The 25,005-nt window shown below is 46.1% G+C and overlaps 1 protein-coding gene across 1 annotated transcript in view; it reads left to right on the top strand.

The window, feature by feature from the left end:
- NLN (neurolysin) overlaps positions 1-25,005 on the top strand; it is a 77,048-nt gene that overhangs the window by 8,163 nt on the left and 43,880 nt on the right. The window contains exons 3-4 of the mRNA XM_038765923.1: positions 3,629-3,777; positions 23,200-23,307. Coding sequence (XP_038621851.1) covers positions 3,629-3,777; positions 23,200-23,307 — 257 coding nt within the window. The remainder of the gene's footprint in view (positions 1-3,628; positions 3,778-23,199; positions 23,308-25,005) is intronic.

Raw genomic sequence — 25,005 nt, 5'->3', positions numbered from 1 at the left:
TGTTCAGAGAAGCAGCGTGGCTCAGTGGAAAGAGCCCGGGCTTTGGAGTCAGAGGTCACGGGTTCCAATCCCGGCTCCGCCACTTGTCAGCTGTGTGACTTTGGGCAAGTCACTTCACTTCTCTGGGCCTCAGTTCCCTCATCTGTAAAATGGGGGTTAAGACTGGGAGCCCTCTCACCCCTCCCTCAGCCCCACAGAACTTATGTACGTATCCCCCCCTTTATGTATATCAATGTCTGTCTCCCCTTCTAGACTGAAAGCTCCTTGTGGGCAGGGAACTTGTCTGTCAACTCTGTTATGCTGTACTCAGCGTGGCTCAGTGGAAAGAGCCCGGGCTTTCGAGTCAGAGGTCATGGGTTCGAATCCCAGCTCTGTCACATGTCTGCTGTGTAACCTGGGGCAAGTCACTTCCCTTCTCTGTGCCTCAGTTACCTCATCTGTAAAATGGGGATTAAGACTGTGAGCCCCCAGTGGGACAACCTGATCACCGTGTAACCTCCCCAGCACTTAGAACAGTGCTTTGCACATAGTAAGTGCTTAATAAATGCTATGATTATTATGATTATTCAGAGCTCACCTCCTCCAGGAGGCCTTCCCAGACTGAGCCCCCTCCTTCCTCTCCCCTTCCCCATCCCCCGCCTTACCTCCTTCCCCTCCCCACAGCACATGTATATGTGTTTGTATGTATTTATTACTCTATTTATTTTACTTGTACATATTTATTCTATTTATTTTATTTTGTCAATATGTTTTGTTTTGTTGTCTGTCTCCCCCTTCTAGACTGTGAGCCCACTGTTGAGTAGGGACCGTCTCTGTATATTGCTGACTTGTACTTCCCAAGCACTTAGTCCAGTGCTCTGCACACAGTAAGTGCTCAATAAATACCATTGAGTGAATGAATGAATGAGTAGATAATAATAATAATGGTATTTGTTGATGATGATGATGGTATTTATTAAGCACTTACTATGTGCCAAGTACTGTTCTAAGTGCTGGGGTAGATCCAGGGTAATCAGGATGTCCCACGTGGGGCTCACCCTTTTAATCCCCATTTTACAGATGATGCAACTGAGCCACAAAGAGCAAGGTTTGAGGGAGAGCGAGGAAAGGAGCCTTGCTTTAACATACGTATTTCCTTTCCCCCAGCCCGACCTCTGCCATCCCGTTCCCCGCCACCCTGCTCGTCTAGGACCTAGATCCGTCTTCTCGACTGTGAGCCCACTGTTGGGTAGGGACCGTCTCTCTATGTTGCCAACTTGGACTTCCCAAGCGCTTAATACAGTGCTCTGCACACAGTAAGGGCTCAATAAATGCGATTGAATCCGTCAGTCACCTGCCCTGCGGGGTGCAGAGCGGCGTCGTTAGAACCCATGACCTTCTGACTCCTACGCTCTCAGGCTCTTCCCACTACGCCGTGCTGCTTCCATGTACTGGAATTATTGTTATTATTATTACAGAGAAGCAGCGTGGCTCAGTGGAAAGAGCCTGGGCTTTGGAGTCAGAGGTCATGGGTTCAAATCCCGGCTCCGCCGATTGTCAGCTGTGTGACTTCGGGCAAGTCACTTCACTTCTCTGGGCCTCAGTTACCTCATCTGTAAAAGGGGTATTAAGACTTCCCAGACTGAGCCCCCTCCTTTGTCTCCTCCTCCTCCGCCTCCCCATCCCCCCCGCCTTACCTCCTTCCCCTCCCCACAGCACCTGCATATATATATATATATATATATATATATATATATGTATATATACATGTTTGTACGGATTTATTACTCTATTTTATTTGTACATGTTTATTCTATTTATTTCATTTTGTTAATATGTTTTGTTTTGTTGTCTGTCTCCCCCTTCTAGACTGTGAGCCCACTGTTGGGTAGGGACCGTCTCTAGATGTTGCCAACTTGGACTTCCCAAGCGCTTAGTCCAGTGCTCTGCACACAGTAAGCGCTCAGTCAATATGATTGAATCATCATCATCAATCGTATTTATTGAGCGCTTACTGTGTGCAGAGCACTGTACTAAGTGCTTGGGAAGTACAATTTGAATGAATGAATGAATGAGAGTAGCAAGATGAGGTTTGGGGGGGATGGGGTCAAGGTGAGGGACTGCTTTAAAGCCAGTGGTGAGGAGTTTTTGTTTGATGTGGAGGTGGATGGGCAACCAGTGGAGTTTTTGAGGAATGGAGTGATACGTTCTGAACGTTTTTGTAGAAAAACCATCCAGGCAGCAGAGTCAAGTGGGGACTGGAGTGGGGAGAGACAGGAAGCTGGGAGGTCAGCAAGGAGGCTGATGCAGTAATCCAGTTGGGTTAGGATGAGTGACTGTGGCATAAGATTGTACGATACTCACCATGGGATTGTCAACTTCCGTGGTATGTTCCCCAGTACCTAGGAAAAGGCTCTGCACGGAGGTTTAATAAGTACTACTGATGATGATGGTGATAAGATTAATTTGTCAATCGCATCCCCATTGGGAGGCAACATGAATGGCCCAGGGGAAAGAATCAATCAATCAATCAATCGTATTTATTGAGCGCTTACTGTGTGCAGAGCACTGTACTAAGCGCTTGGGAAGTACAAGTTGGCAACATACAGAGACAGTCCCTACCCAACAGTGGGCACTCAGTCTAAAAGGAGGAGACAGAGAACAAAACCAAACATACTAACAAAATAAAATAAATAGAATAGGTATGTACAAGTAAAATAAATAGAGTAATAAATATGTACAAGCATATATACATATGTACAGGTGCTGTGGGGAAGGGAAGGAGGTAAGATGCGGAGGATGGAGAGGGGGACAATATGGGTCTAGTAATTGAGAGACTCAGATTCCTATCCTATCTCTGTCACTGCTTATTTTGTGACAGTTCACCTGTCTGGGCCTCAGTTTCCTCATCTGCAAAATGGCCGTTTTGAGGACGGAAATGAGGTAAACGAGGTGAAAGCACTGTATGAGAAGTAAAACGTTCTACATCTGCGAGGTAGAAAATACTGTTAATTGCAAAAATATTGTGCAATTGATGTAGGAACATTTCTATCACCAGAGCTTGGCACCAAGTCCTTCTTGACAGCCTACAAACTTGGATTTTGTTGAGTGATCTAGATTATTTTAGTAGCTTCAGAGGATCTAGATCAGAGGTGCCCAGGAACCTTAAGTCCACTTTGTAGGTTTTCCCCCCACAGACTGGTCTCCCCATTCCCGTCATCCCTGAGCCCCTTATAGTATTTAAGCCCTGAAGTTATGACTTTGGTGCATCAAGACCGTGAGTTTTATCGCCCTCTGAAGTGGCACCACACAGCTCTTCTCCTATGGATAAAAGAGAATTGACAAGAAATCTGTCAATATGTATATATGTTTGTACATATTTATTACTCTATTCTACTTGTACATATTTATTTATTTTATTTTGTTAATCTGTTTTGTTTTGTTGTCCGTCTCCCCCTTCTAGACTGTGAACCCGCTGTTGGGTAGGGACCGTCTCTATACGTTGCCAACTTGTACATCCCAAGCGCTTAGTACAGCGCTCTGCACACAGTAAGCGCTCAACAAATACGATTGAATGAATGAATGAAGAAATCAAGGGGTGTCCATCGAACCCGACTCAGAGAGCGGACTTTATTCTTTTCTCCGACAGTGGAAAGGAGCATCTTGGACTTTCCCCAGCACGTCTCCCCCGACAAGGATGTGCGATCGGCAAGCACGGAAGCAGATAAGCGACTTTCCAGTTTCGACGTCGAGATGAGCATGAGAGAAGACGTCTTTAAGAGGATTGTTCATCTTCAGGTAATGGGTTTAAGACAGACGCTCGTTCAGATGCCAGCGGGCTTGGACCGGAGCATGTCCAAAGGGAAAAGAGCCGAAATCCTGTTTTTGGAGTCTCTCTGCTCCCACCGATCATATTCTTGGGCTTCTCCCGTCCTTGGCTCACGCTGATCGTAACCGTACGTTTCTCTCCCGCCCTCCACTCCCGCCGGCATAACCTTGTGTGTCGAATCCTCTCCTTGTATCCATTATAACCCTGGATTTCTACCATCCTCGATTCACGGCGATCATAACCTGAGGCTTCTACCGTCCTCAACGTGTCGAGCGTTGAGTTGGTAATTAAGTGGGCCCCAGTCGGAATCTAAAAACTCGAAGTAAAATATTCCCTGTCAGATACGTAAAGGACGGTGTCCTCCAGAAGTTTCATTTTCCTTTAATTTCAAAGCTGGTCTCCCGAGTAATGAGGCCACATTCGCTGAAACCAGTCAGAAAGGTCAGGGCCTCAACTCTGCTCTTTTCACAATGTGTTGTCTTTGTTTTTTTGGGTCTTTTGAGGTGACACTTGTGGTGCCGGGAGCCAAGATCTCTCTTTGTAGAAGTGATCCGTTTAGATCGGTTCAGAAATGAGAAGCCTACAATTTAACCGGCGAGAAATAAGACGTAAATTGAGGGCTATACCCTAGTTGAGAGAAAATAGCTGTAAATAGTAGAAATAGGTAAATGAGTAAATTGATAATGAAGAAACCGATTAGACCATGTGTGCCGAGGTGGGGGATGGGATGAGGTGGCCAAGGAGGCTGATGGGGTGAGTGAGAGAATAATAATAATAATAATAATAATAATGACATTTATTCAGCGCTTACTATGTGCAAAGTGCTGGGAAAGTTACAAGGTGATCAGGTTGTCCCACGGTGGGCTCACAGTCTTAATCCCCATTTTACAGATGAGGGAACTGAGGCCCAGAGAAGTTAAGTGACTTGCCCAAAATCACACAGCTGACAAGTGGATTTGAACCCATGACCTCTGACTCCAAAGCCCGGGCTCTTTCCACTGAGCCACGCTGCTTCTCAGAGAAGACCTGGAGGAGGCAGCTTTCTAAGGAGGCTATGAAAAAAGGAGTGGAATGTGGTTGGGTCAAGGGGAGGGGGGATTACATTTCTGCCGCGGAGGGTCAGGGCGGGCAAGGAGGAAGCGATAGGAGCAAAGATCACGAACTGGGGCCAAATGGGAGATGAGGGGAAACCAGGGGATGACGATGATGGAAATTTTTCCCTGAAGTCCGTCGATGTAACCCAATTGGTGTTTCCGGGGGGGGGGGGCCTGGAAACCAGGGGAAATGTCTTCCCTTTCTTTCAGTGACCTCAATTCCTCACTCTCGGCTTCAAGGCTGTCCATCCCCTCGCCCCCTCCTACCTCACCTCCCTTCTTTCCTTCTCCAGCCCGCACCCTCCGCTCCTCTGCCGCTAATCTCCTCGCCGGGCCTCATTCTTGCCCGTCCCGCCGTCAACCCCTGGCCCACGTCCTCCCCCTCCCTCCACACATCCGCCAAGCTCGCTCTCTTCCTCCCTTCAAAGCCCTACTGAGAGCTCACCTCCTCCGGGAGGCCTTCCCACACTGAGCCCCCTCCTTCCTCTCTCCCTCCCCATCCCCCCCCTGCCTTACCTTCTTCCCCTCCCCACAGCACCTGTATATATGTATATATGTTTGTACAGATTTATTACTCTATTTTACTTGTACATATTTATTCTATATATTTTATTTTTTTAATATGTTTTGTTGTCTGTCTCCCCCTTCTAGACTGTGAGCCCGCTGTGGGTAGGGACCGTCTCTATATGTTGCCAACTTGGACTTCCCAAGCACTTAGTACAGTGCTGTGGGTAGGGACCGTCTCTATATGTTGCCAACTTGGACTTCCCAAGCGCTTAGTCCAGTGCTCTGCACACAGTAAACGCTCAATAAATACAATTGAATGAGTGAATGAATGAATAAATAAAATGGGGATTGAGACTGTGAGCCCTATGTGGAACAGGGACTGGTCCAACCTGATTTGCTTGTTACCACCCCAGCACTGAGTACAGTGCCTGGCACATAGTAAGCGCTTAACAAATACCACAATTATTCCCCACTTCCAGTCTGTAAACCCACTGTGGGCAGAGAATGTGTCCGTTTATTGTAACATACTCTCCCAAGAGCTTAATAATAATAATAATAATGGCATTTGTTAAGCGCTTACTCTGTGCAAAGCACTGTTCTAAGCGCTGGGGAGGATACAAGGTGATCAGATTGTCCCACGTGGGGTTCACAGTCTTCATCCCCATTTTCCAGATGAGGGAACTGAGGCCCAGAGAAGCGAAGTGACTTGCCCAAAGTCACCCAGCTGACAATTGGCGGAGCCGGGATTTGAACCCATGACCTCTGGCTCCCAAGCCCGGGCTCTTTCTACTGAGCCACCCTGCTTCCCGTGGCTTGGCTTAGTACGGTGCTTAGCTTCCCAGCTTAGTACAGTGCCCTGAACCCAGTAAGCATTCAATACATATCAGTGCTTAGAATGGTGCTTTGCACATTGTAAGCGCTTAATAAATGCCATCATTATTATATGATTGAATTACAGTCCTAGGGGAGAGAACCCTGAGGGGTGTACATTGGTTTCATGCCTTCCTAGCTGTGTATTCCAGTGTTCAGTTCTTCTAGACTGTGAGCCCACTGCTGGGTAGGGACCGTCTCTATATGTCGCCAACTTGTACTTCCCAAGCGCTTAGTCCAGTGCTCTGCACACAGTAAGCGCTCAATAAATATGATTGATTGATTGATTGATTCAGTTGGGTTTCCCGTGGCCCTAACTAAATGTATCAGGAACTTGTGAGAGAAACACCCGGGAATTTTGCAACCCAGACCGGAGTCACGGATTCAGTCTTCCCCTTCCTCTTAATTTTGCCAAGTCTCCCATTTCCTTGGTCTTCGTCGTAGCTGGAAATAACTAGGTGCCTACAATGTGATAAGTGAAGTGACTTGCCCACAGCAGGTAGGAGCTAGGATTAGAACCCAGGTCCTCCTAGGCCAGCAATTATGACATTTATTAAGTGCTTACCATTATTATTGTTACTGAGCTATATTTTCTGTAAGTGCAAGAAAATAAGGCCATTGGAAGGAATTGCTGTTTATTCTGAACTCTTGTTTATTTATGATATTTAATGACATTTTTGTATGGGATGCCGCACTTCCATTATAAATCCATCCACAAAATGGACAATTTTTTTCTTGAGGCTTAAAACTAATGGGTTTTTGTATTTTGTTTCATCCACGTTTGCTGTTCAGATGAGCCTATTTGACAGTGTTAACCCCTTCTTTAGAAATCATTTAGATTCCACCCTTTTCTGGAATACAACAGTGGCTTTAAAGGTGTGAATCTTTGAGTTACTAGGCAAGATTAATTGCTGGAGTAATAATCAATCCATCAATCATATTTATTGAGCGCTTACTGTGTGCAGAGCACTGTACTACTACTAATAATAATTATGGTATTTGTTAAGCACTTATGTGCCAAGCACAGTTCTAAGTGTGAGCAGAGTCTGAGATCAGTGAGAACTAGATGTGAAATTGAAATAGTTCTGGAAACACTCTAATTGCTTTCTCTAATTTCTAGACTTCTAGTCTTCTAGGCATCTAGACTGTGAGCCCGCTGTTGGGTAGGGACCATCTCTGTATGTTGCCAACTTGTACTTCCCAGGCGCTTAGTACAGTGCTCTGCACACAGTAAGCGCTCAATAAATACGATTGATTGATTGATTAATTGATCTCCCCCGCCTTACCTCCTTCCCTTCCCCACAGCAACTGTATATGTGTATATATGTTTATACGTATTTATTACTCTATTTATTTATTTTACTTGTACATATTTATTCTATTTATTTTATTCTGTTAATATGTTTTGTTTTGTTCTCTGTCTTCCCCCTTCTAGACTGTGAGCCCACTGTTGGGTAGGGACTGTCTCTCTGTGTTGCCAACTTGGACTTCCCAAGCGCTTAGTACAGTGCTCTGCACACAGTAAGCGCTCAATAAATACGATTGAATGAATGAGTGAATATGTTTGTACGTATTTATTACTCTATTTTACTTGTACAAATTTATTCTATTTATTTTATTCTGTTAATATGTTTTGTTTTGTTCTCTGTCTCCCCCTTCTAGACTGTGAGCCCACTGTTGGGTAGGGACCGTCTGTATATGTTGCCAACTTGGACTTCCCAAGCGCTTAGTCCAGTGCTCTGCACACAGTAAGCGCTCAATAAATACGATTGAATGAATGAATATGTTTGTACGTATTTATTACTCTATTTATTTTACTTGTACATATTCTATTTATTTTATTCTGTTAATATGTTTTGTTTTGTTGTCTGTCTCCCCCTTCTAGACTGTGAGCCCACTGTTGGGTAGGGACCATCTCTATATGTTGCCAACTTGGACTTCCCAAGTGCTTAGTCCAGTGCTCTGCACACAGTAAGCACTCAATAAATACGATTGAATGAATGAATATGTTTGTACGTATTTATTACTCTATTTTACTTGTACATATTCTATTTATTTTATTCTGTTAATATGTTTTGTTTTGTTGTCTGTCTCCCCCTTCTAGACTGTGAGCCCACTGTTGGGTAGGGACCGTCTCTATATGTTGCCAACTTGGACTTCCCAAGCGCTTAGTCCAGTGCTCTGCACACAGTAAGCGCTCAATAAATACGATTGATTGAATGAATGAATGAATGATTCAGGGCGCACCACACAGCCTGGTGGAGCTGACAATCTAGTGTCTTGAGCCAGGAAGTGAAATGGGAGAATCATTTTCGATTGAGCTGATTTCCACACCTGGTCTCTTTCAAAACAGCGCTGTTTGTTGCCAGCCTGTGCTCAATCAATCAATCGTATTTATTGAGTGCTTACTGTGTGCAGAGCACTGTACTAAGCGCTTGGGAAGTACAAGTTGGGCTGTACGAGAGAGTACGAGCTGTGCTCGTGTTTCAGTGTCAGGACACCGGGGCGAACTGCCACCTGGAAGTTCACCAGCAGTCTGGCTTTTGCTCCTGTCCTTCCTCGGTTTGGATAAAAATGAAATGAATGGAAATCCTGCCAGGATCACTACCGGCCAGCTGAAGGCCTTTCTGCTCTTGACCGGGGGATGAGTCCCTCAGGCGATGGCTCTGTACATCATCATCATCAATCGTATTTATTGAGCGCTTACTGTGTGCAGAGCACTGTACATTCCTCATCTCTTCCTTCTCCAAATATTTCACTTTCTCCTGGAGTTACATAGCGTGCGCATATCTCCGGATACGAGATAATCAGGTCGGAGACCGAGACTATCTTGTACCCGTCCCAGCGTTTAGTACGTGGCAGCGTGGCTCAGTGGAAAGAGCCCGGGCTTTGGAGTCCGAGGTCATGGGTTCCAATCCCGGCTCCGCCAATTGTCAGCTGTGTGACTTTGGGCCAGTCACTTCACTTCTCTATGCCCCTGTTACCTCATCTGCAAAATGGGGATCAATCAATCAATCAATCATATTTATTGAGCGCTTACTGTGTGCAGAGCACTGGACTAAGCGCTTGGGAAGTACAAGTTGACAACATATAGAGATGGTCCCTACCCAACAGTGGGCTCACAGTCTAGAAGGGGGAGACAGAGAACAAAACCAAACATATTAACAAAATACAATAAAGCGAATAGATATGTACAAGTAAAATAAATAAATAAATAGAGTAATAAATATGTACAAACATATTTACATATATACAGGTGAGATTAAGACTAAGATTAAGACTGTGAGCCCCCCGTGGGACAACCTGATCACCTTGTATCCCCCCAGTGCTTAGAACAGAGCTTTGCACACAGTAAGTGCTTAATAAATGCCATTATTATTATTGTTATTTAATGAATTAATGGCTCCTACTCTATCCTAATCCTCCTCGACCTCTCAGCTGCCTTCGACACTGTGGACCACCCCCTTCTCCTCAACACGCTATCCAACCTTGGCTTCACAGACTCCGTCCTCTCCCGGTTCTCCTCTTATCTCTCCAGTCATTCATTCTCCGTCTCTTTTGCGGGCTCCTCCTCCCCCTCCCATCCCCTCACTGTGGGGGTTCCCCAAGGTTCAGTGCTTGGTCCCCTTCTGTTCTCGATCTACACTCACTCCCGTACGACTGAATGAATTTAATCATATTTATTAAGCGCTTTCTGTGTACAGAGTACTGCACTGAGCGCTTGGGAAAGTACAATACAGTAGTGATTCTCCCTGCCCACAGCGAGCTCACAGCCTAGGAAGGGGAGACAGACAGCAATCCAAATAAATAAAAGTACAGATGTACATAAGTGGAGTGGGGTTGGGAGATGGGGAAGAGCAAAGGGAGTCCGGGTGACGCAGAAGGGAGGGGGAGATGAGGAAAAGTGGGGCTTATCATCATCATCATCAGTCGTATTTATTGAGCGCTTACTATGTGCAGGGCACTGTACTAAGCGCTTGGGAAGTACAAATTGGCAACATATAGAGACAGTCCCTACCCAACAGTGGGCTCGCAGTCTAAAAGGGGGAAGGCCTCTTGGAGGAGATGGGCCTTTGGTAAGGCTCTGGAGAGCGGGGAGAGTCATTGTCGGATTTGAGGAGGGAGGGCGGGCCGGGATCGGCAGCGAGACAGAACGAGTTGGAATAGTTTCATCAATCAATCAATCAATTGCATTTATTGAGCGCTTACTGTGTGCAGAACACTGTACTAAGCGCTTGGGAAGTACAAGATGGCAACATATAGAGACAGTCCCTACCCCTCAGTGGGCTCACAGTCTAAATGGGGGAGACAGAGAACAAAACCAAACATACTAACAAAATAAAATAAATAGAATAGATATGTACAAGTAAATAAGTAAACAGAGTAATCACAAATCACCAAACCCTAAAGTGGTGGATAACAGCGGGGCTCAGTGGAAAGAGCCCGGGCTTTGGAGTCAGAGGTCAGGGGTTCAAATCCCAACTCCGCCGATTGTCAGCTGGGTGACTTTGGGCAAGTCACTTCACTTCGCTGGGCCTCAGTTACCTCATCTGGAAAATGGGGGTGAAGACCGTGAGCCCCATGTGGGACAACCTGATCACGTTGTAACCACCCCAGTGCTTAGAACAGTGCTTTGCACATAGTAAGCGCTTGATAAATGCAATTATTATCATTATTAACAGATGACATGAAATCCTATATTTAACTTGCCTCAATTCTCCAACCTTTAGTACTCTGTCAGCCACTCTGTTGTATTGGATTCTCCCAAGCGCTTAATACAAAGCTCTACACATAGTAAGCGCTCAGTAAATACCATTGATTGATTGATAAGGTCCTTTCTCCTCCCTCCCTTCTCCCCACCGATATTCTCCCTTAGCGCAATTCTGAGTTGATGACCTTGAATAGCATGCTTACGATGTGGTTATTTCTAACACTAAATCCTCTTTATCATTACCAAATTTTTGAGTAATAATAATAATGATGATGGCATTTATTAAGCGCTTACTATGTGCAAAGCACTGTTCTAAGCACTGGGGAGGTTACAAGGTGATCAGGTTGTCCCACAGGGGGCTCACGGTCGTAATCCCCATTTTACAGATAAGGGAACTGAGTCCCAGAGAAGTGAAGTGACTTGCCCAAAGTCACCCAGCTGACAATTGGTGGAACCGGGATTTGAACCCATGACCTAAGACTCCAAAGCCCGGGCTCTTTCCACTGAGCCATGCTGCTTCTCCGGCCAACAGAAAGTGCCTGGGTGGTTACTTTTATGTAAGTGAATCGAAGGTGTCTGATGATGAGAATAGCAGTTATTCATTCATTCATTCATTCATTCAGTCGTATTTATTGAGCGCTTACTGTGTGCAGAGCACTGTCCTAAGCGCTTGGGAAGTACAAAATGGCAACATATAGAGACGGTCCCTGCCCAACAGCGGGCTCACAGTCTAGAAGGGGGAGACAGGCAACAAGACAAAACATAGTAACAAAATAAAATAAGTAGAATAAATATGTACAAATAAAATAAATCAATAAATAGAGTAATAAATACGTACAAACAGTTACCTGCTACTGGGCTTGCAAGCTTTGGCTGAATTTCCTCTGGAGGGCTCTTATACTCTGAAGTCCTAAAGGCCTAAGAATTAGCTCTTAAATACTTTAAACAGACTTGCCGGTCGTTTTCTCGGCAATACTCGAAGGGAAATTTTAAAATCATAATGCCTGAATAGGACTTTGATTATCTTTGAAAGCAGGGCTGAGTACCTTAGGCTGAAGATAACTGGTTTAATAAGAAAAAGCCACTGTGTGGCATTCTTGGCTTCTGAAGAGAGAGTCTTGGCTTCTGAATTGGGAATGAGGTTGCTGGAGAAAACATTGAAGTTTTAAGGTAACGGGATGTGGAGTGTTTAAAAAAAGAGCATAACATTGCCAGAATTGATGGAGTACCAGAAGTCGGAATTCCTGCGGTAATTGAGGCAAGGTAAATACAGGATTTTATGTCGTCTGTCATCCACCACCCATTAGTAGAACAGAGGGAAAGGAAATATTAATAATCAGCTCTGAGAAATAGAGCATAAGTGATAGCCCATCTCCCGGTGGCTTTCTGTGGCCCTAACTGAGGCCTAAGGCCTTGGGCTTGGGAAAGAAGAGGATCTGCTTGGCGGGGGAGGATCCTTTCTTTTCTTTCAATCGTATTTATTGAGCGCCTACTGTGTGCAGAGCACTGTACTGAGTGCTTGGGAAGTACAAGATGGCAATGTATAGAGCCAGTCCCTACCCAACAACGGGCTCACAGTCTAGAAGGGGGAGATGGACGACAAAACACAACATGTGGACGGGTGTCAAGTCATCAGAATAAATAGAAATAAAGCTAGGTGCACATCGCTAACAAAATAAACAGAATAGGAAATATGTACGTCAAATAAATAGAGTAATAAATCTGTACAAACCATTCATTCATTCATTCAATCGTATTTATTGAGTGCTTACTGTGTGCAGAGCACTGTACTAAGCGCTTGGGAAGTCCAAGTTGGCAACATATAGAGACAGTCCCCACCCAGCAGCGGGCTCACAGTCTAGAAGGGGGAGATGGACGACAAAACAAAACATGTGGACAGGTGTCAAGTCATCAGAATAAATAGAAATAAAGCTAGGCGCACATCGCTAACTAAATAGAATAGAAAATATGTACAAGTCAAATAAATAGAGTAATAAATCTGTACAAACATTCATTCATTCAGTCATATTTATTGAGCGCTTACTGTGTGCAGAGCACGGTACTAAGCGCTTGGGAAGTCCAAGTTGGCAACATATAGAGACAGTCCCCACCCAACAGCGGGCTCACAGTCTAGAAGGGGGAGACAGACAACAAAACATAGAAACCAAATGAAATAAATAGAATAAATATGTACAAGTAAAATAAATAGAGTAATAAATATGTACAAATATATATACAGGTGCTGTGGGGAGGGGAAGGAGGTAAGGCGGGGGGGATGGGGAGGAGAGGGAGAGGAAGAAGGGGGCTCCTCTTCCACCCCTGCCTTCTTCTGTCGGAAATCGTTAATTCTAAGGGAGATGACGGGTCTCTAAAATCAAGAAACTCCTCTGCCTTTGGAGCCGTAGATTGGGTCTGTAAGTGCCTTTTCCACCCTGGAGGGCTCCAGTTTTATAGAGAAATAAATACGATTCAGTAAATTCATTCAATAAATACGGCTGAATGGAAGAAATCTGCTTCTTACATTACCTGGCGAACTGAGCAGTTGAGCCTTATTCATTCATTCATTCAATCATATTTATTATCATCATCATCAATCGTATTTATTGAGCGCTTACTGTGTGCAGAGCACTGTACTAAGCGCTTGGGAAGTCCAAGTTGGCAACATATAGAGACGGTCCCTACCCAACAGTGGGCTCACTGTCTAAAAGGGGGAAGTGAAGTGACTTGTCCAAAGTCACCCAGCTGACAATTGGCAGAGCGGGGATTTGAACCCATGACCTCTGACTCCAAAGCCCGGGCTCCTTCCACTGAGCCACGCTGCTTCTCACGCTGCTATACTTAGAGCTACCGTGAGCGCTACCGTGTGCAGAGCACTGTACTAAGCGCTTGGGAAGTACAAGTCAGCAACATATTATTCTGCCAAAGGCATAATAATAATAATAATGAAGATGGCATTTATTGAGCACTTACTGTGTGCAGAGCACTGTACTAAGCGCTTGGGAGGTACAAGTCAGCAACATATTATTCTGCCAAAGGCATAATAATAGTAATAATAATGATTATGGCATTTATTGAGCACTTCCTGTGTGCAGAGCACTGTACTAAGCACCTGTGAAGTACAAGTCAGCAACATAATAATAATAATGTTGGCATTTGTTAAGCGCTTACTATGTGCAAAGCACTGTTCTAAGTGCTGGGGGGATACAAAGTGATCAGGTTGTCCCACGTGGGGCTCACAGTCTTAATCCCCATTTTACAGATGAGGGAACTGAGGCTCAGAGAAGTTAAGTGACTTGCCCAAGGTCACACAGCAGATGTGGTGGAGCCGGGATTCGAACCCATGACCTCTGACTCCAAAGCCCGTGCTCTTTCTGCCAAAGGAATAATAATAATGATGGCATTTATTAAGCGCTTCCTATGTGCAAAGCACCGTTCTAAGCGCTGAGGAGGTTACAAGGCGATCAGGTTGTCCCACGGGGGGTTCACAGTCTTAATCCCCATTTTCCAGATGAGGTCACTGAGGCCCAGAGAAGTGAAGTGACTTGCCCAGAGTCACACAGCTGACAACTGGCGGAGCCGGGATTTGAACCCGTGACCTCGGACTCCAAAGCCCGGGCTCTTTTCACTGAGCCACGCTGCTTCTCGAAGAAGGAAGAGCAAGGTGCGAGGCGGGGAGCGAACAGGCGCTTCGGCCCACAAAGAAATTCATGGAGTCCTCAGAGAAGCAGCGAGGGCTAGCGGATAGCGAAAGGGCCCGGGACCTGGGTTCTAATCCTGACTCCGCCACTTGTCTGCTGTTTGACCGTGGAGAAGTCACTTCAATTCTCTGGGCCTCAGTTATCTCAGCTGTAAAATGGGGAGGAAGACTGTGAGCTCCATGTGGGATGTGGACTGTGTCCCTGCTGATTACTTTGTATCTACCCCTGCGCTTAGAACAGTGCCTGGCACATAGTAAACTCTTAACAAATACCACCAACAAAGAAAATAAAAATGCTTTTGACCGGGCCATCCAAGTAGAGGTGTCCTGAATATCCTGAATGTCCCCCACCGCCTTACCTCCTTCCCTCCTTCCCCTCCTCACAGCACCTGTGTATATGTATATATGTTTGTACGTATTTATTACTCTATTTATTTATTTAATTTGTTCATGTTTATTCTATTTATTTTGTTTTGTTAATACGTTTCGTTTTGTTGTCCGTCTCCCCCTTCTTGACTGTGAGCCCGCTGATGGGTAGGGACCGTCTCTAGATGTTGCCAACTGGGACTTCCCAAGCGCTTAGTACAGTGCTCTGCACACAGGAAGCGCTCAGTAAATACGATTGAATGAATGAATGAATCTACCCCAGCACTTAGAACAGTGCTTGGCACATAGTAAGCGCTTAACAAATACCACCACCGAAAAAAAAAATAAAGCTTTTGACGGGCCATCCAAGTAGAGGTGTCCTGAATGTCCCCCCAACCTTACCTCCTTCCCCTCGCCACAGCACCTGTATATATGTATATATGTTTGTACGGATTTATTACTCTATTTATTTTATTTGTACACGTTTATTCTATTTATTTTGTTTTGTTAATATGTTTCGTTTTGTTGTCCGTCTCCCCCTTCTAGACTGTGAGCCCGCTGATGGGTAGGGACCGTCTCTAGATGTTGCCAACTTGGACTTCCCAAGCGCTTAGTACAGTGCTCTGCACACAGTAAGCGCTCAGTAAATACGATTGAATGAATGAATGAATCTACCCCAGCACTTAGAACAGTGCTTGGCACATAGTAAGAGCTTAACAAGTACCACCACCAAAAAAAAATAAAGCTTTTGACGGGCCATCCAAGTAGAGGTGTCCTGAATGTCCCCCCAACCTTACCTCCTTCCCCTCCCCACAGCACCTGTATATATGTATATATGTTTGTACGGATTTATTACTCTATTTTATTTGTACATGTTTATTCTATTTATTTTGTTTTGTTAATATGTTTCGTTTTGTTGTCCGTCTCCCCCTTCTAGACTGTGAGCCCGCTGATGGGTAGGGACCGTCTCTAGATGTTGGACTTCCCAAGCGCTTAGTACAGTGCTCTGCACACAGTAAGCGCTCAGTAAATACGACTGAATGAATGAATCTACCCCAGCACTTAGAACAGTGCTTGGCACATAGTAAGCGCTTAACAGATACCACCACCGGAAAAAAAAAATAAAGCTTTGATGGGCCATCCAAGTAGAGGTGTCCTGAATGTCCCCCCGCCTTACCTCCTTCCCCTCCCCACAGCACCTGTGTACTTGTATATATGTTTGTACGGATTTATTACTCTATTTTATTTGTACATGTTTATTCTATTTATTTTATTTTGTTAATATGTTTTGTTGTCCGTCTCCCCCTTCTAGACTGTGAGCCCGCTGATGGGTAGGGACTGTCTCTAGATGTTGCCAACTTGGACTTCCCAAGGGCTTAGTACAGTGCTCTGCACACAGTAAGCGCTCAGTAAATACGATTGAATGAATGAATGAATGAATCTACCCCAGTACTTAGAACAGTGCTTGGCACATAGCAAGCGCTTAACAAATACCACCACCGAAAAAAAATAAAAAAGCTTTTGACGGGCCATCCAAGTAGAGTTGTCCTGAATGTCCCCCCACCGCCTTCCCTCCTTCCCCTCCCCACAGCACCTGTGTACATGTATATATGTTTGTACGTATTTATTACTCTATTTTATTTGTACATGTTTATTCTATTTATTTTAGTTTGTTAATATGTTTTGTTGTCTGTCTCCCCCTTCTAGACTGTGATCCCGCTGATGGGTAGGGACCATCTCTATATGTTGCCAATTTGGACTTCCCAAGCGCTTAATACAGTGCTCTGCACACAGGAAGCGCTCAATAAATACGATTGAATGAATGAATGAATGAATCTACCCCAGCACTTAGAACAGTGCTTGGCACATAGTAAGCGCTTAACAAATACCACCACCAAAAAAAAAAGCTTTTGACGGGCCATCCAAGTAGAGGTTTCCTGAATGTCCCCCCCATCTTACCTTCTTCCCCTCCCCACAGCACCTGTATATATGTATATATGTTTGTACGGATTTATTACTCTATTTTATTTGTATATGTTTATTCTATTTATTTTATTTTGTTAAAACATTTCATTTTGTTGTCCATCTCCCCTTTCTAGACTGTGAGCCCGCTGATGGGTAGGGACCGTCCCTAGATGTTGCCAACTGGGACTTCCCAAGCGCTTAGTACAGTGCTCTGCACACAGTAAGCGCTCAGTAAATACGACTGAATGAATTAATGAATCTACCCCAGCACTTAGAACAGTGCTTGGCACATAGTAAGCTCTTAACAAATACCACCACCAAAAAAAAAAAAAAAAAAGCTTTTGACAGGCCATCCAAGTAGAGGTGTCCTGAATGTCCCCCCCGCCTTACCTCCTTCCCCTCCCCACAGCACCTGTGTACATGTATATATGTTTGTACGGATTTATTACTCTATTTTATTTGTACATGTTTATTCTGTTTATTTTATTTTGTTAATATGTTTTGTTGTCCGTCTCCCCCTTCTAGACTGTGAGCCCGCTGATGGGTAGGGACCGTCTCTAGATGTTGCCAACTTGGACTTCCCAAGTGCTTAGTACAGTGCTCTGCACACAGGAAGCGCTCAATAAATACGATTGATTGATTGAGTGAGTGACTTCTAACATTCCCAGATTCCCATGGGCAGAGCCAGCAGGGCACAGGGAGCTTGGAGACCTGGAATGGGCTTCTTGAGAGCCCAGAATATTCTGGCAAATCCCATCACCCACCCCCTCTTCCCCCTTTCCCCTTCCCAAACACACAGACGCACCCAAGTGGAACAAAATCCTTTTGGGCCTGACGTACGGACCCCAGATTCGGTTTTAATGGGGACGAAAGAAGATTTTATTAATTTTTTTTTCCCCGAAACGGGGGCAGGGGAGAGGAAGAAGCCTGGAAGAAAACCCCCACCCTGAAGTAAATAGGGTAACAGAGCTCTTTCAGCTTTTGAGAAATTAGGGGGCTTTCTCATTCAGTCCGGGATCCGGTTCTGTCTTCTCTAATGACACCACACTGCCTCCTTTATTTTATTTTCCACAATGGGTTCAGTCTGGCCGGGCTCACGGAGCTGGTTTCCTGAATCCCGAGGAACAGTCTTGTGTTATTCTGTTTCGCAGAAAGAGCTCTAGTCATGACTTTCTGAAATCATATCGGTAATTTATCCAGGCACAGTGATTATTTTTATTATTTGCCCTGTGTGTTACAGAGGACCATTAGATTCTTTCTTGCCTCATTATGTGTGTCATGGTCAGCATCTCTTAATATTTTAGGGTTTATTCCGAATTAACCCATCCATTTCCATCCCAAAATACGAGACCCCCCCCCGACACCCAGGCCACAGCTGCCCTGCTGGAACACCATAATAGAACAGTGCTCTGCACATAGTAAGCGCTTAACAAATGCCATTATTATTATTATTAATAACAAGGAGAGTATTTGTTAAGTTGTATTTATTGAGCGCTTACTGTGTGCAGAGCACTGTACTAAGCGCTTGGGAAGTACAAGTTGGCAACAACTTGTCAGCTGTGTGACTTTGGGCAAGCCACTTCACCTCTCTGTGCCTCAGTGACCTCATCTGTAAAATGGGGATTAAAACTGTGAGCCCCCCCAGGGACAACCTGATAACCTTGTAACCTCCCCAGCGCGTAGAACAGTGCTTTGCACATAGTAAGTGCTTAATAAATGCCATTATTATCATTATTATTATTATTATTAAGCGCTTACTATGTGCCAGGCACTATACTAAGCCCCCCACCATCGGCGAGAAGCATCTTTGAAGAGACAGAAGCATCTGGTTCAATGTTTTGGAGCTCTCTTTGGGAGTAGGGTAAAACATACCTAATGTCCACAGTACTGTCAGCGGAAGTACCACCCAAGTATCACCTAATTGCTGCTGGGAGACCTGGAATTTTTTTTGTATTTATTTATTTATTCATTCATTCATTCATTCAATCGTATTTATTGAGCGCTTACTGTGTGCAGAGCACTTTACTAAGCGCTTGGGAAGTACAAGTCGGCAACAGATAGAGACGGTCCCTACTCGACAACGGGCTCACAGTCTAGAAGGGGGAGACAGACAACAAAACGAAACATGCGGACAGGTGTCAAGTCGTCAGAACAAATAGAATTAAAGCTAAATCAGCATCATCATCATCATCAATCGTATTTATTGAGCGCTTACTGTGTGCAGAGCATTGTACTAAGCGCTTGGGAAGTACAAGTTGGCAACACTTAGAGACAGTCCCTACCCAACAGTGGGCTCACAGTCTAAAAGGGGGAGACAGAGAACAAAACCAAACATATTATCATCATCAATCAATCGTATTTATTGAGCGCTTACTATGTGCAGAGCACTGTACTAAGCGCTTGGGAAGTACAAATTGGCAACATATAGAGACAGTCCCTACCTAACAAAATAAAATAAATAGAATAGATATGTACAAGCAAAATAAATAAATAAATAGAGTGATAAATATGTACAAACGTACATATATACAGGTGCTGTGGGGAAGGGATGCACATCATTAACAAAATAAATGGAATAGAAAATATGTACAAGTAAAATAAATAGAGTAATAAATCTGTCCAAACGTATATACAGGTGCTGTGGGGAGGGGAAGGAGGTAGGGTGGGGGGAATGGGGAGGAGGAGGGGAAAAAGGGGGCTCAGTCTGGGAAGGCCTCTTGGAGGAGGTGAGCTCTCAGTAGGGCCTTGAAGGGAGGAAGAGAGCTAGCTTGGCGGATGGGCAGAGGGAGGGCATTCCGGGCCAGGGGAAGGACGCGGGCTGGGGGTCGACTGCGGGATGGGCGAGAACGAGGTACAGTGAGGAAGTTAGCGGCAGAGGAGCAGAGGGTGCGGGCTGGGCTGGAGAAGGACAGAAGGGAGGTGAGGTAGGAGGGGGCCAGGGGATGGACAGCCTGGAAGCCCAGGGTGAGGAGTCTCTGCCTGATGTGCAGATTGATTGGTAGCCACTGGAGATTTTTGAGGAGGGGAGTAATATGCCCAGAGCGTTTCTGGACAAAGATAATCCGGGCAGCAACATGAAGTATGGATTGAAGTGGAGAGAGACACGAGGATGGGAGATCAGAGAGAAGGCTGATGCAGTAGTCCAGACGGGATAGGATGAGAAATCCCGTCTGGACTACTCATTTATTACACATAATGCACGTCATTAACAAAATAAATAGAATAGTAAATATGTACAAGTAAAATAAATTAACATGACCGAGGCTGGGATTTGATTTACCTGAGGCCACCGCAGAGAGCCGAGACCAGACCCCTCTTTGGACCCCAAAGAGGCTGGTCCCCAAGACCAGCGTCCGCCTCCCTCTGACCTTCCTCCGTCCCTCCCTCTCCCGAGCAGCAGCATCATTTTCAGTAACACGGAAGGGCCTGCCGAGAAGGGCGTTACGAAGGAGGGCGACCGGTCCCTGGCCAGCGTCCACCCTTTCCCGAAAACCGAGGAGCCCGGTCTCCGGAGCCCGCCCCACGGCAGACGGCTATGCGGGCGCTGGAGCAAGCCGAATGAAGCACAGAGCGCAAATCACGATATTGTCAGTATTATACGATCCCGGGAGCACTTTCCTGGCCCTGGTTCGGGATGTCTTTGGGCGAACACGCACGGAGACGGGACGCTGGCCCCTCTCCCCGTCCTCACTGGCTACCTCAATTCACCTCAGTGTTGTTGTGGTGACTGTATAGAGTGACTTCTTATTCTGCTTTTAGACTGTGAGCCCACTGTTGGGTAGGGACCGTCTCTAGATGTTGCCAACTTGTACTTCCCAAGCGTTTAGTACAGTGCTCTGCACACAGTAAGCGCTCAATAAATGCGATTGATGATGATGATGAAAGCCCTTTCTCATCAGTTATCTCTCACGCTATCTCCCCCTCACCTCCCGTGCTCGCTCAGGCTAAATTTAGCGCCACGTAACACTTAGGACCAGGGAAGGCTGGGGTGGCGTGGCCGAATCTCAGGGCCTAAAGTGTGGCCTAAAAAGTGTGTAAAGGCCAAGCTACTGACAGTGGGCTCCTTGTGATGACCAAACCGCTCAGATCGGCGTGAGCTTTTTAGACTGGGAGCCCACTGTTGGGTAGGGACTGTCTCTATATGTTGCCAATTTGTACTTCCCAAGCGCTTAGTACAGTGCTCTGCACATAGTAAGCGCTCAATAAATACGATTGATGATGATGATCGGGGTGCGAACAACAGGCGGCTTAAAAAGTACTGAGCCCACTCTTCTAGACCGTGAGCCCGCTGTTGGGTAGGGACTGTCTCTATATGTTGCCAATTTGTACTTCCCAAGCGCTTAGTACAGTGCTCTGCAGATAGTAAGCGCTCAATAAATACAATTGATGATGATGATGATCGGTGTGCAAACAACAGGCGGCTTAAAAAGTGCTGAGCCCACTCTTCTAGACCGTGAGCCCACTGTTGGGTAGGGACTGTCTCTATATGTTGCCAACTTGTACTTCCCAAGCACTTTGTACAGTGCTCTGCACGCAGTAAGCGCTCACTAAATACGATTGATTGATAAGTACCGTTTCGGGAGGGGAAGGTCCAGCGCCTAACTTCAGCATCAGTCTGTCGGGAGTGCAGAAAGGGTGGCTAAACCCCACAGGGCTCCCCGACTCGGGCCGTGCGTTGTTTTCTTTCGGGGGGCCCCCGGCTTGACTCGCCGATGCCACCCCGATTCGGGGAGGGGGAGGAAGAACCATGCACTGTTTAGCCACCTCTCGCAATCACTCACCTCCTCCTCCTCCTCCTCCTCGCGTTCTGGGATTGGGAACAGGAGGAGGAGCTTCCGAGCCCTGGACTCTTTGGAACGAGTGCCGCTCATTCCCTGGGAGCTGATCCCGACCTCCCGGGGACACAGCACTGACTCACCCTTCCCAGAAACCGCTCCCGGACACTGCTTGCTGTGTCCCCCTTCCCTTCGCGTGCCCTTTGTGGTCGGGCCGGGTGACATTTCCCAAAGGCTCCGGGAGCTCCTTTCTGGCCCGGTTTCTGGCTGTCCTTGGGCGAACACGCACGGAGACGGGACGCCGGCCACTCTCCCCATCCCCGCCGGCTACGCTCCCGCCTCTGAATTCGAGCAGGGTGAGCCGACGGTTGAAAATAGAAACTTGGGGATTTGTGACAGAGAACGTGTCCGAAAGAACCCCACCGTGGGAAGGGGTTTCCTCGGGTGACACAGCGCAACTTCATTCATTCATTCAGTCGTATTTATTGAGCGCTTACTGTGTGCAGAGCACTGTACTAAGCGCTTGGGAAGTACAAGTTGGCAACATGTAGAGACGGTCCCTCCCCAACAGTGGGCTCACAGTCTAGAAGGGGGAGACAGACAACAAAACAGAACGTATTAACGGAATAAAATAAATAGAATGAATATGTACAAGTAAAATAAATAGAGTAATAAATACGTATAAACATATATACAGGTGCTGTGGGGAAGGGAAGGAGGTAAGGCGGGGGAGGTGGAGGGGGGAGGAGGGGGCTCAATCTGGGAAGGCCTCCTGGAGGAGGTCCTGGAGAAGCAGCGTGGCTCAGTGGAAAGAGCAAGGGCTTTGGAGTCAGAGGTCAAGGGTTCAAATCCCGGCTCCACCACTTGTCAGCTGTGTGACTTTGGGCAAGTCACTTCACTTCTCTGGGCCTCAGTTACCTCGCCTGGAAAATGGGGATTAATATGTTTTGTTCTCTGTCTCCCCCTTCTAGACTGTGAGCCCACTGTTGGGGAGGGACCGTCTCTACATGTTGCCAACTTGTAGGGACCGTCTCTATACGTTGCCAACGTGGACTTCCCAAGCGCTTCGTACTGTGCTCTGCACACAGTAAGCGCTCAATAGATACGATTGAATGAATGAACGTGGGACAACCTGATCACCTTGTAACCTCCCCAGCACACATAGTAAGCGCTTAATAAATGCCATTATTATTATTATAACGAACACTAAGCCGGGTGAAGGGGGTGGATCTTTTTAAGTCGGGTGCAAGTGACGGGAATTGGGGGAGCGGGTAGAGCGATGCTAACGCGGCACTTGGGCCTCCGGAAGAGACTAAGCTCAGAGCAAGCTGTCCCTTCGCCAGCCGCCCGAGCTGGCGAGGGAACGGGGCCGCTGGGAAAACGGTTCCCGTGTCCTTTCCTTCCAGCAAACGTGTGACCTCGGGAAGGTGAAGCCCGAAGCTAAGCGCTATTTGGAGAAGTCCATTCAGATGGGGAAGAGGAACGGCCTCCATCTGTCGCCCGAAGTGCAGAGCGTGAGTCTGGCGTCCCCCTCCTCCCCAGTCAGTCGGATTTATTGAGCGTTTACTGTTCCACGAAGTTCCACAATTAATATAATCATCATTATCATCCTCTGCACGTGTGTGTCTGCGTGTTGACGTCCAATGCAGTAGCTCATATTTGCCTTTTCCCCTCATTTTTCTTGACTGTTAGACTGTGAGCCCACTGTTGGGTAGGGACTGTCTCTATATGTTGCCAACTTGTACTTCCCAAGCGCTTAGTAAAGTGCTCTGCACACAGTAAGCGCTCAATAAATACGATTGATGATGATGATTGACTCGCTACCTCATGTCCCTTTTATTTCTAAGTGCCTCATTCAGGATCATTCATTCATTCAATCATATTTATTGAGCGCTTACTGTGTGCACAGCACTGTACTAGGCACTTGGGAAGTCCAAGTTGGCAACATATAGTGACGGTCCCTACCCAACAGCGGGCTCACAGTCTAGAAGGGGGAGACAGAGAACAAAACCAAACATATTAACAAAATAAAATAAATAGAATAGATAGGTACAAGTAAAATAAATAAATAGAGTAATAAATATGGACTGAGGCAACGGCTAGGGCCTCCTCCGATCCGCTTCACGTCGCTAGTAAATCAATCAATCAGTCGTATTTTTTGAGCGCTTACTGTGTGCAGAGCACTGGACTAAGCGCTTGGGAAGTCCAAGTTGGCAACGTATAGAGACAGTCCCTACCCAACAGTGGGCTCACAGTCTAAAAGATCTAAAAATCTTTAAAAAAAAGATTTAAAAATCTTTAGATCACAGTCTAAAAATCACCAGCCCGGCAGCCCGGGCAGAGCCACGACTTCGGATGCGTAGTCCCGCGGTCGGACTTAATAATATAATGATAATAAGGATATCTGTTAAGCGCTTACTATGCACCAGGCACTTTACTAAGCGCTGGGGTGGATACCAGCAAATGGGGATGGGCACAGTCCCTGCCCCGTGTGGCGCTCACAGTCTCACTACCCATTTTACAGAGGAGGGAACTGAGGTACGGGGAAGTGAAGTGACTTGCCCAGGGTCGCACAAGAGACAAGCAGCAGAGCCGAGATTAGATCCCATGACCTTCTGATTCCCAGTCCCCGGCTGCGTCCACTGTGCCCCGTTCATCATCATCATCATCAATCGTATTTATTGAGCGCTTACTATGTGCAGAGCGCTGTACTAAGCGCTTGGGAAGTACAAATTGGCAACATATAGAGACAGTCCCTACCCAACAGTGGGCTCACAGTCCCCGTTGCTTCTCTTATGTCCCTAGATAGTCACGGGGGGTGTTGGGCCGCTTCAAATAGATAGATAGAAATCTATCGAATAGATAGGTTTTGCGAGTAAACACTAGTTCTGTATTTTTTAATTTGGTTAAAATCGGATTAGGGGGAAAGCAGCCGTCTTAGGACGCTTTAGTTTTTTCTCAGCGCTTTCGTAGACTAGCCCACGTGACTGTCGTGTCTTCGGAAGCGCGCCTTTTTGCAGAGGACGCAAGTGGCTGACCAGGCAAAGTCTAAGAGGAGGAGGAAAACCGGCCCACTTCAAAAATGAAACGTAACTTCAATATCTAAAGCTTTAAAAAAAAAAAGACGGTTATAGCTTCACATGGCAGCAGGATGTAGTGGATGGAGCCTGGGCCTGAGAGTTGGAATAATAATAATGATGATGATGGCATTT

Source organism: Tachyglossus aculeatus, chromosome 23, assembly GCF_015852505.1.
Source record: "Tachyglossus aculeatus isolate mTacAcu1 chromosome 23, mTacAcu1.pri, whole genome shotgun sequence".
NCBI lineage: Eukaryota > Metazoa > Chordata > Mammalia > Monotremata > Tachyglossidae > Tachyglossus > Tachyglossus aculeatus.
This window is presented reverse-complemented; position numbering and strand designations above follow the sequence as displayed.